Source organism: Lontra canadensis, unplaced genomic scaffold (genome assembly GCF_010015895.1).
Source record: "Lontra canadensis isolate GAN:19392208 unplaced genomic scaffold, GSC_riverotter_1.0 scaffold36, whole genome shotgun sequence".
Lineage (NCBI taxonomy): Eukaryota > Metazoa > Chordata > Mammalia > Carnivora > Mustelidae > Lontra > Lontra canadensis.
The window spans coordinates 12,871,907-12,884,018 of record NW_022631030.1 but is presented as its reverse complement, the minus strand read 5'-3'; the positions used below and the strand labels follow the sequence as shown (position 1 = coordinate 12,884,018).

The following is a 12,112-nucleotide window of genomic DNA, read 5'->3' as shown; positions in this document are numbered from 1 at the left end:
GTTCCTGAAGTGCTTTCCTACATCTAGCCTGGAAGAGTCCTGAGGTTCAGATATCCTTTAAGAGCTACAGGACCAGGAAAATTGGTTTCTACCAGCCCTGCCAGGGTCTATTTGAGAAGTGAGCTGTCTGATGGTGCTAAAGACGTCAGCGGTGACTTCTCCCGGAATTACTGAAGGAAAGGGAAACAGCCCTCTGTCTCCTGTAAGTTCTGGGGGTAGCCTGGGAGCTAGATGACTCAGGGCTTGTCAGGGGCCTGAGCGTTTGCAAACCCAGTTGGGTGGATAGCCTACAATAGCTTGAGATCATTTCCATAGGAAACAGGAAGTGCTCTGCCTCGCAGCTAGGTGCAGCGCACCTTAGCGAAGTTGTGTGCAGAAGAGCGTAAACTTGACACCCAACCTGCTGGGTCTCCTCTTTTGATGGTTGCTTTAAACCCCATGCTTAAGCCTTTTGGGGCAGCAAACCTGCCCCACTGCAATAACCCAATCGTTTCCTATCTGTGAGGGACTGGGGAGCAGGGGCTGTGGTCCCTAACTCTTTTTAAAGGTTTCCTAGCCTAGCACCCGATACATAGTAAATGTTCAATAAGTCAAGCATTGGCTTGATTATGTTAACGGAGAAGGCCGAGACTGTGCCCCAGAATCCCGTTCGGTGCCTTGCTGTGTTTAGTTGGCAATGTTTGTTGACTCAGTTGGTTGTTGGTTTAAACAAAGCAGCAAAATTTGATGGAAACTTGAACTCCTCCACCACGGTTGCAAAGGAACCACAGAAAATCATTTGATTTCTGCACTCGGGACCCAGAACTATTGGGTCCTACGTTTAACATAAAAATCTCAACTCTCGAGAAATGTCCCCAACAGAAGTAAAACGATGAGAGACCTGACAACAAGGCAGACTCATGTTGTACGCAAATGAAGGGTGCATTTTTACGGGAAGAAGGAGATCCAGGAGGAAAATATGCTTATTTTCAGGAATTTGAAGGACCCATAAGCGGAATAGACTTCAGACTTCATTAGAATTACCATGAGTCATCCCTGAAGCAGAACTGGACCACTGTTCTTCATACGGGTTTGTTATTTAAGTCAACAATGAAAATATCTCACATGGCATTCCACCACCGAGTGTGTGGCCCTTGCTTGCCTTTCCAGCCTCGTGTCTCGCTGACAGTCACCTGGCTTCTCTCTCAGCCCCTCACACTCTCTTTCTTCTGCTGCCCCGGAGTCTGGGTCATACACAATTACAATGCAGTTGGTTAGTTACTACACACTCAGGTGTGTCTCTTCTGAAATATTGCCATTAGAGGAAGACCCATAGAAGTGACAGCAAACTCATTGCTTTGATGCGTGGGTTGATGGATTTCTTTGTCATTGCTCAATAAATAGTTATAGTGCCTATGACAGGTGAGTCTAACACCATCCTCACGTCTTGCCCTTGATAACACATCTTTGCCTGTCAGATAAGATGCTCCCCAGGGGCTCCTGGGTGGCTCAGTGGGTTAAGGCCTCTGCTTTCGGCTCAGGTAATGATCCCAGGATCCCGGAATCAAGCCCCACAATCGGGCTCTCTGCTCAGTAGGGAGCCTGCTTCCCCCTCTCTCTCTGCCTACCTCTCTGCCTACTAGTGATTTGTGTGTCAAATAAATAAATAAAATCTTAGGAAAAAAAAATGCTCCCCAGATCATTCCCACTGTCTCTCATCTTGACATCACCTACCACCCACACTTGACTGGAATCTTCTTCTCAGTGACAAGGAAGGTGCCATTTGGCAAAGGATCACATCTCTAAAGTCTAGCACAGAGCCTGACACACATACTAGCAGCAACATTGTTGAATCACGATAGAAAAATAAATTAATGAATTCAAAAAGACAGTGACTTTTCTGTCCCCTGAAGTATTGGGCAGAGCGTAGATACCCATCTGATAGAGATCTTTTAGAAAAGGTGTTCCTTTGGGCAGATGCACACCATACCACATTGTAATTGCTGGTTTCCTGAGCTCACTTCCTCATTCGACTGTAAGCCCCATGAGAATGGGAGCAGGTTTGATTTGTTTTTGAAATCCTACACGATAAGCATACACTCAGTGTTTGGAAAGTGTACAAAAAGTCTATTTTCTGAGAACAGACTCTTTACAGAACAAGAATACTGGAACACTGAAGGGAAAAAAATGGCAATGATAGAATTCACCTGCTTTGCCAGGCCACTAAGAGTACCTTGGTAAATATTAGCTAACGTACAGCCCTTTGCTTGCTATTAAGATTTACTGATTTCAGTAGAAAGTAATCTAAAATCCATACATGCTACACAACACAGACAACCAGGGTCAATCTCTGACCACCCTGTAGTACAAAAAATACATATTTGCTCTGTCTGTGGCTAGACGAGATGTCATTGTCTAGGCAAAGTAGGCTATGTGCTGATTACAATGGGTCTGCCATGTGAATTGTGGGTTTGGTCAAGGGATGGATTTATCCCATATTCTTACATTCTTTAGGTATCATTCTTCTCATTCTTTGAGTAAATAAATCAACAGCATTGGCCAACACAGTACATGTGAAAAGTACCTTCAGTAAATGCCAGATTTTATAAAATAATTCCAACAATAAAGGCTTTTTTTTAAATCTGTTTCTTACATAACAGAGACTGTTGTATAGAGAGATTGACCAGTATCTTGTTTCTTCCTGGTGTGACCTTACTTTCATCTTACAAATATTTACTGATCTAAGTCTATATATTCACCTGTATTTCTGTGAACATTTGGAAATCTCAGGATCTCAGTGTGTTTCAGAGAACAGGTTCAGAGATTGATGATAACTAATTCTTTCTTGTGAAAAGCTAACAGGCATGACCTATGAGAAAAAACAAGAGAGCTATATAGAGCGTGGCAAAGGAGAGGAGGAAAATGCTGGAACTCATGCCATGCCTGCTGCCCAGGGACCTTAGCTGGGGGGCTGTCATGTCTTAGCATGACGGTATTCAAGCCATGTGAGGTCTGGGAAAAAAAACAACACTACATACCCAGCTTGGGGCTTGGGCTGAGAACAACCAATTGCCTTGGTTTAAGCCACCCAAGTCCACTATCAAATTAAGTGTTTTCAAGCTAAGACAAATTAGCATCAGTCCACTGACCAAACCCTGAAATAAATTAGGCTGAGTCTAAAAGAAATCAGCCTGCACACAGAGACCAACTCCCAAGGCCACTTCGTGGCTTTCCCCGGGCATGGATACATCGAGTCAGAATATGCTTAGGATGTTGGTAAGTGCAGACAGTCTGGGGAAGACATTATAAGCTGCTTGCTTTTGTTTTAGCTCTTTGCAAGGCCAGGCAGGTATTTTATTAATAATGCAGGCAAGGAAACCCAGAATTAATCAAGAGATAAATCAGAGGCTACTTATTCATTCTACAGAAATACTCTTTTATCTTCAAAAATGAAATGAACTTAAGAGAGACTGGAAGAGAAAAGTTGTGAGGAAGAGAAACTCAGAAGGTGTGTTTCAGGAGTCATCTCTGGGAATATAATGTGTGACAAAGAGAATGTGGATTTGCCTGATAAATGTTGGCTTGAGAATTATTATTTTATTTCTACAAGAGCATTTAAAACAGTGTGTGAGCTTCCATGACACGGGGGGAGAGAGGAATGTAAACCAGGTTAAACTATGTGTGTGTGGAGAAAGGAGAGAGCCTGGGGAGATGGTAGACTTTTCTTCAGTGTGCCTCACTTGGGACCAACCCCTAGGACTCTTTGGGAACTTAAGATCCATGAGGGTTGGGTGGGATGTGGGCAGGGCCCTCTGAGTGTGTGCACTGCTGTTTGCTCTCCTGGTAGTCTTTTCTTTCTCTGTAGCTTTAGAACTTGTCCTCAAAATTTCAAATCAGCACAGCTGTGGTTTTCTCTTCACCACTTCTACCTGGTGTTGGCTTCTTATGTTTTCACCTAGTTTAAGGCTATGAACAAAACACTGTGGGATAGTACTTTTGTTTAAAATGTATCACTAAGTTGGTTTCGCTTCCTGGTTTGTATGAATAAACACATTTTTGAAGGGGGATTTTGAAGTCTATTTTAGAAACATATTTACATTTAATTAAAAATACCACGAAGACCTTGCTAACCACGGTGAGAGCACCTTGGAGTGGGGGAGGGCACAGCTAGGGGAGGAGGTAGTCTAGTGTTGATAACCGTGGCTTTCATCATTGTTCGCTGTTTAGGGGAAAATCCCTTCACTTTTCTTGCTGTAAACTGGAAGTCACAATAATGTCATCAACAAGAAACCATTGAGTAGATGGTATTTTGAAGAGCTTACTTCATTCACTGAGTTATTCCATTCATGCTCATTGAATAACTTGTGAGTGCCCATAGACTGTGTTAGCAGCTGGGGCAGAAGAGTGAATAAAGCATGGTTCTATGTTTATGGAGAATTATTTGGAGTATTATTTAATTCAGAGCTTCCCAGTCCTTCAGCTAAGAAGCAGGGAAGAAAGCATGAGATATTGATGGTGACCATCATACTATTCCTCTTAGGAATCTTGGCATATCATGGAGAGAAAAAGGAAAGAGGCTTGTACCTCCATTGAGCAAACTCCTGGGATCATATGGTAGGACTTGACCAAACTGTATTAAGGAGCTCTGTTCTAAATAGTCTCAAGCATTTTAAAAAAGAAAAAAGGAAGGTGACCAATAGTTGTCTTAAAATGTTTCAGGCAAATCTGACTTTAGAATATAAAATTTAATAGCTGAGACGCAGCCTATTAGAGGTTCCTCCGGACTGGAAGCAGGTAACCTTATGGTTTATGTTTTTAGCTGTCATCCTGCCACTGGTTAGTACATGACTTTGACTATACTATTAAAATTTTCTGAATCTCAGTGCTTTCACTGGATAAGTGGGACAATAATTGGGACAAGATTTCTTTTACTACTGAGTGAGAATGGCAGTAAAGAGGATGGTTTAAGTACTATATTGATGAACCCTTTTAATGGTTATTTATTTTTATATATTACAAAAAATACAAACGGTCTTTCCAGCTTCTGCTTTCACAGCTATTTTTGCTTAGCAGAAGGCAAAACTTTATTAAAGTAAAAGGAGAATCGATTTAAAGAATAATATCAGATAAATCATAATACAGGTCATAGATTGGTTATCATGTACATTTTTAAGTTTGTGTGCCACTGACTAAGGTCAGGAAACACTTGAATACATGCCCTCTTAAGTTCCTTCCATTCATATCCCTCTGTAATTATTTTTCCTCTTTATAGTTAAGCAATATGATCTTCTGGTGGAAAGTTTCAATTGGAAAATAGTATTGTTATATCCAGAATAAACGGTCAGCTTTCCTTAATGATCAGTAAATCAGATTGTTTTGAATGGTCTTTCATATATGTGAAGTATATATGAGTCACCTAGTCCACCGTTGCTGTAAACATCATTTTGTTTTGTTTGTTTTTGATGTATTTCAGATCAGAGTGTTGACAGAAAGAATGTTCAAACATCTTCGGAAATGGTTTGTCACTCACTTTTTTGGGCATTCTCGGCAAAGAGCCAGGCTGGTCTCCAAAGATGGAAGATGCAACATAGAGTTTGGCAATGTGGAGGCCCAGTCAAGGTTTATATTCTTTGTGGACATCTGGACAACTGTGCTTGACCTCAAATGGAGATACAAAATGACCATCTTCATTTCAGCCTTCTTGGGGAGTTGGTTCTTCTTTGGTCTTCTGTGGTATGCGGTAGCCTACATCCACAAAGATCTCCCTGAGTTCCATCCTTCTGTCAACCACACCCCTTGTGTGGAGAACATTAATGGCTTGACCTCAGCTTTTCTGTTTTCTCTGGAAACACAAGTGACCATTGGATATGGATTCAGGTGTGTGACAGAACAATGTGGCACTGCCATTTTTCTCCTTATCTTCCAGTCTATACTTGGAGTCATCATCAATTCTTTCATGTGTGGTGCCATTTTAGCCAAGATCTCCAGACCCAAGAAACGTGCCAAGACCATTACCTTCAGCAAGAATGCAGTGATCAGTAAACGGGGTGGGAAGCTTTGTCTCCTAATCCGTGTGGCTAATCTTAGGAAGAGCCTCCTTATTGGGAGCCACATATATGGAAAGCTCCTGAGGACCACAGTCACTCCTGAAGGAGAGACCATTATTTTGGACCAGATCAATATCAACTTTGTAGTTGATGCAGGGAATGAAAATTTATTCTTCATCTCCCCATTGACAATTTACCATGTCATTGATCAAAACAGCCCATTCTTCAACATGGCAGCAGAAACCCTTCCCCAACAAGACTTTGAATTAGTGGTGTTTTTAGATGGCACAGTGGAATCAACCAGTGCTACCTGCCAAGTCCGGACATCCTATGTCCCAGAAGAGGTGCTCTGGGGTTACCGTTTTGCTCCCATAGTATCCAAGACTAAGGAAGGGAAATACCGAGTGGATTTCCATAACTTTAGCAAAACTGTGGAAGTTGAGACCCCTCATTGTGCCTTGTGCCTTTATAATGAGAGAGATGCTAGGGCCAGGATAAAGAGAGGCTATGACAATCCCAACTTCAGTTTGTCAGAAGTCAGTGAAACAGATGACACCAAGATGTGACAGTGGTTTTTCAACAAGAGTAAAGTGAATTCTTGAAGATACCTAGTGACTAGAAGTATTAGGAAATAATCAACAATTTGAGGATATGAAATTAGAACAAGAGCCTTCAATGTCTATCAGCACCATGCCCCTTGAACCTCACAGCCACAATCTTATAAGACACATAGCTCTACAAGACAACTTCATTAGAACATGCAATATTCTTATAGGAAATGGCAGTATGGAAGCCATAGGAGTTCACTTGGAATCTTGAATACAATTATTTGAAATCATGCAGTGTTGATAGAAACAGAATCCTCAAACGTTTCATGGACAGGCCAAATGAGATCTTAAAAGTCTCCTTAAAGAAGTTATGAGCTTTAGAAAGGATCAGGGGAAAACCATACTCTCATTTTGATTCTACTGATAAGAAACAGGCCACTTTTATTTTAACATTGGTGGCTTTTATCAAGGGAAAAATGGTCTCCCTTGGGAGAGCCGTTTTTGGTTGGTTGGAGGAGATGAACTAATCAGAGATGGTAAGAAAAGACTGGTACTCCAAGAACATTTGTGAGGCTCTGAGCTTCTCCAGCCCTGGTTTTGGAGCTTCCATCTTAGTCTGGGTCATGTTGTGTTTCCTGAAGAGCAAGGGAAGGCTCAGGCCACCGACTTTGCATCTCTACGTATCAATGTGGGGAGGAGCACTGAGCTTAACCTGCTTTATAGCACATCCAGATGCTGCAGCCCAAGTTGGGTTTTGGTCCATATGATATCACAAGGTACATTTAGACAGAGGATAAATCATCACCCTAGAATCTCAATGAACACTTTCCTAAAGAAAGAACGCTTGATTTGAAAATGGTGATATTTCTTCCAGTTTGTGCTAAGTGGGATAAGGGGCTACAAATCCATTAAAAGAATATTTCCTGGCTTTCCACGAAGGCAGTGAAGAGTTTGAAGGCACAATGTCACCTTAGGAGGGAGAGCACTTCTAGTGCTTCTGAGAGAAAAATTATCTTGTGTTTTTGTGCCTTGAGTTTGTACTGAAATGCTGTTGCTAAAGAAGACTTGTGGAGAGGAAAGGGTCTGTGACCCCACAGGGAGGCAAACATGAGGTGTGTTTTCCTCTGAGGGCCAATAAGACATCTTCCTCAAAGGGACTAATTTAATATAGGGATTGATCTTTAGGGAAGGGTTTTACTATGAATGTCTCATTCAGTCCTCCACCTCCATGATTTTGAATCTATTCTGGAAGGAATGGGACTCAAAGCGCCTTAGGAATCAAAATGTTTTCAGTGTGTTGATTCATAAATTAAATTTCTGAAACTGTGCATGTGTTTCCAAAAGGGTCAGTTATTGTCCATTAATTGTAACAGACCAATAGGGGACATCCCTCTTGCTGAGGGTGGACTTTCTCCTGGGCTACGTGGGTGAGATGGGAAGATGGCAAATAGGACCATATGTTGTCTGGATGCCAGCTCACCCTGGAGGAAATGACCCTGTGGTTACAGACATGCCTCTTTCTGTGCCATTCCTGATGATCACTCCAGTGTGTCTTGGGCACACAAAATGGCGGTGGTGGCAGTTTTCACTGATGATGGTTATGTCTTCCCAGACCTGGTATGAGTTTGTTCAGATTCATACACATGCTCTGGTCATTCTGAGCAAGACCAGTACAAAGTCTGATGGGCTAAGAGTTGTGCACTTTGTCAGTGGCCTTAACGCTGGGTGCAACTGGCCTACATGAGAGATTAGTCCGTGCGTCTAAGTGTGCTGGCCCCACAATTTGGTCTATTGACAAAGCTAAAGGAAATGAGGTATGGCAAGCCCAAGGAAGCCAGAATTCTCTGCTGGCCCACTGTCATGAGGTTTTATGGCTCTGTAGTCCCTTCACAAACTGGCGGGTCAGAACACATTCCTTCTGGTCTGTTCTGCTCATTAACAGCATGCTTGGGAATTGGTGGAAGTGAAATGATCTCGTAAATCTAGTCCTTTTGATGGTTAAGAGAGCTGAACAACTGGAATCTTTGTGATTGGCATCTCCTTCTAGGTTATTCAGTGGAAATCTGTGCTTTCAAATATTCCTTTATAAGGATTAAGGCATTCTGCTAGCTGGCTTCTCTTTCTTCATGAAAATTCCCATCCAAACTCTAGCAACCATTAATATACTTATATCCAACAAAACCCTGAGGAAATGAGGGTCCACAGGACCGTTTAATAATCCTAAGGGGGTGGTTGGAACCCAAAAGCAGCATAAAAAACCTGGACGTTTAAAAACAGGGGGTGACTGAAGACACAGAATCTCAGTGAGTAAAGAAAATAAATGGGAAATAGAAGGTTTCAGAAGGCTAACTTGCCTAAAGGTTAATGCCAACGCTAAAGGCAGGGTTTTTATTCCAATGAAACAACATTGTTCCCAGGAGGAGCAGACCATATTAGCACTGTAATTGCTACAGGTATGCCATATTGTTAGATTTACTGAATTATCTATCCCGGTATTTCTTATTCTTTCCAAGAAAAATTGCATACCATCACACTGTACCATATTCAGAGTTTTCCTTGGTACTGACTCCCTTTGAAGTGCCTAATTTAGTTTTCTTGCTATTGGGGTTTTGGGTTGGAGAGTCCCAACCTGGTTTAATGTCCCAGGGCTTGGGTCCACTCTGGTGCCAATATTCAGATTTAAGATTTGAGAGATGATCTACAAATTTATTTTCTAAGAGAGAAAGGGTAGAAGGAAAAGATCCTCTCAAAAAAAAAAAAAAAAAAAAGAGAGAGAGAACGAGAGAGAGAGATCCTCTCTAAGCTGCCAAATCTAAAAAGTGAGAGGATTTGAGTGTCTCTTTCCATGGCTAATGGGCGAGTCACAGGACAGCAAAGAACTTTGCTGGTGGACTGCGTGGACAGTGGAGGTGGCTTCCTTGGAGATTTTTCCACAAAATGGGACATGGCTTCTCCATGGGAGGTTCGGTGCATAGCACCGGGGATCTTTCCCCATCTAGAACAAACTTGAAAACCTCTGATGCGAAGAATGCAAATGAGCCCCTGAGCCCGCCCCTGGGCCGTTGTTGTCTGCCATTACAGGAAGTGCGTGTCAATCAAAGCTTGACAGGGGAGATAGAGCATTTTATTTTGGAAGCCAGAAGTTTGAGAACAATGACTGGAATTTCCTCTTTCTGTCCAGCAAGGGCTGTTTGTCACTGGGGAGATAAAAGTCCAGGGGTAGGGAATAAAGGTTATCGGGAACAGCGCAACACAGAGCCGTGTGGGGGGGGCGCCGCGGGAGGAGGGGTTATGGAGGAAATCTATTTCAATGCCTGTCATTGAGTTTCCATTAAAAGAACATTCAGTTAGGAATTCAAAAATAATTTAATCTCCCTAGCCAGATGCACCCAGCTGGACTCCTTGGAGCCAAGCCCTGCAGACAGGGAGATCTGCACTTGGGGCTGCAGGGGCTAGGGACTGGGGAAGGGCACTCTTGCATCTCCAAACCAAGCATCTTTGACTGCCCTGGGTGTTGTGGAAGACATGGGCATCTTTTAGGCTCATGAGACACCCCAAGACCTGGGCTATCACAGAAGAAACTTAATGCCAGGGGCTACTTACTGAGTTCTTACTATGTTTGTGGTTCTGTTTTAAGCATTTCCTATACATTACCTTATTTAATTTCTCCAATGGTTCCAGAAGGTACTATTTTTACATTTATTTTTCACTTGAGGCAGCTCAGGTAAGGAACTTGTCCAGAGTTACTAGCTAGTAAATGGCAGGGCTGGGATTCAAGTTCCGATCTGTCTTGTAAGCCCACGTGTTTAAAAGAGTTCAAGTCTGCATCCTACCATGGGCCTTCCCTCTGAAAGGACCCACCAGGGCCATCAGACGTTTACCTTGAACCCAAGGAGAGTTGGCACATATTCCTGGTCCCGTCACACACTCTGGGAGGAACCCCTCATTGCTCAGCACAGGCTAGAGGCCCTGCTTGGTGCTTAATGAACCTCTGTGGACTTCCACGTTCTAGGAAGAGGTTGTGTTTCCCCGAGGCCTCTGGGTAATTGGCTAGGTCAGCGTCTGGAAATTTCGTGGCTATCCTGAAGATTTTCCTAGGCTGTTGGTGCAAACTATCTTTGTACACCTACATATATGCTAACTATACACGTAGTTACGTGTCCTTTTATTTTGATCTCTGAGTAGTCTTGCACTGGAGGTAGAGGCAGGTCTTATTTCCATTTTGACAGATGGACAATGGAGCCTCCGTTATTCCTGGAGGACTGCGTCTACATTCTTCATTCACCTCTGTGTTTCTGGCACCAACACCATGCCTCCCATGGCCAGTAAGTGGATTTTGAATCAGTAAATGGATGAATGAAGGATTTGCTCGAATCAATATGGTTAGGAGGGGATTTGAAGCAATATCCACCCAAATGACTTTTGACAAGCTACCTCATTCACCAGCAGAAGGGCCTTGATAGATGACTTCATTTCATCTCTGATGACATTTTTATGATGTGTAAAACTGAGCTTTGAAAAAGAGGTAAAGGGAGAATTAAATAAAATGAGGGACCTAAGGATCCCTTTATGAACAGTAAATGATTATTGACGTGGTGGAACAAGGTGGGAGTGTGGGTTTGGAGCAGAGGGGATGAAAGGCGAGAAGAGCCCAGAACGCACAGGCCTGGGAGGGGCTGGGACAGAGACCAGAGGAAGCCTCCAGAAGTAAGTGATAGGACTGAGGCCTCCTGGATATTGGACAGGCTGTGAGTTGGGGGAATCTGAGTAGGATCCTGGGGCCTGGGACTTCATTTCAAACCGGAGGCCTGCTGTGAGCCAGGCACTGGGGATGCTAGAATGAGGAAGGAAGGATGATTTCTAGCAGGGTCAGAAAGGATCCCGAGGGGCTCACACCAGCCTTGTGGGCCAGAGCTAAGTTGGAAGACAGTTGATTATGGAGAAAGTAATTTTCTCACCTGATGCCCATGTGCTTAGTGTAGTTTCTGTAGGTGATACTGACATGATTGTTAACAACAGGACTATTGACTACAGTTTTAAAATTGGTTGGGATTTTAAAAAGGTCTTTATAATATGTCCTACCAGGGATATGTTGTCAATAAATGGTTTTAAAATTACGGGAAGTAGTGCTTCCCTTTGTGATTGTGTACCCAATTCACAGTTAGGTTCATATGTCTCAGGTTTTTGTTTTTGTTTTGTTTTTTAACCAATTATTAGAGCTTGTTGATTGTTCCCCTTTTGATACAACTGTTTCAGCAATTATGCAAAGAATTTATGTGGTTTCAAAAATCATAGACTAGAGTACAGAAAATTCATTGCTGTGTCTGTGCCCTCCCTCTTCCCTTCTTCTTCTGGAAAGGTAACCATTCTTATTAGTTTAACATGCTACTGTTTCACTTGGAAAAGTATAAGCAAAACATACATATTTATATCTCCCCATTCTTACACAAAAGGTAGCATTCTAGGAACATTGTCCCACAGTGTTTTGTTCACTTAACAATATATCCTGCAGATCGCCACGTTAGGATAATTGCTGAT

At 42.6% G+C, this 12,112-nt stretch overlaps 1 protein-coding gene across 2 annotated transcripts in view; it reads left to right on the top strand.

The window, feature by feature from the left end:
* Positions 1–7,902, top strand: part of KCNJ1 (potassium inwardly rectifying channel subfamily J member 1) — a 29,385-nt gene extending 21,483 nt beyond the window's left edge. Inside the window, exons 1-2 of one of the 2 annotated variants that reach the window (XM_032868907.1) lie at positions 3,213–3,255; positions 5,453–7,902. In XM_032868907.1, coding sequence (XP_032724798.1) covers positions 3,220–3,255; positions 5,453–6,592 — 1,176 coding nt within the window. In that variant the 5' untranslated portion in view covers positions 3,213–3,219 and the 3' untranslated portion in view covers positions 6,593–7,902. Of the gene's footprint in view, positions 1–3,212; positions 3,256–5,452 lie in introns of those variants that run through there. The other variant, XM_032868909.1, reaches the window with a different exon arrangement.
* Positions 7,903–12,112: the final 4,210 nt, after the last annotated feature.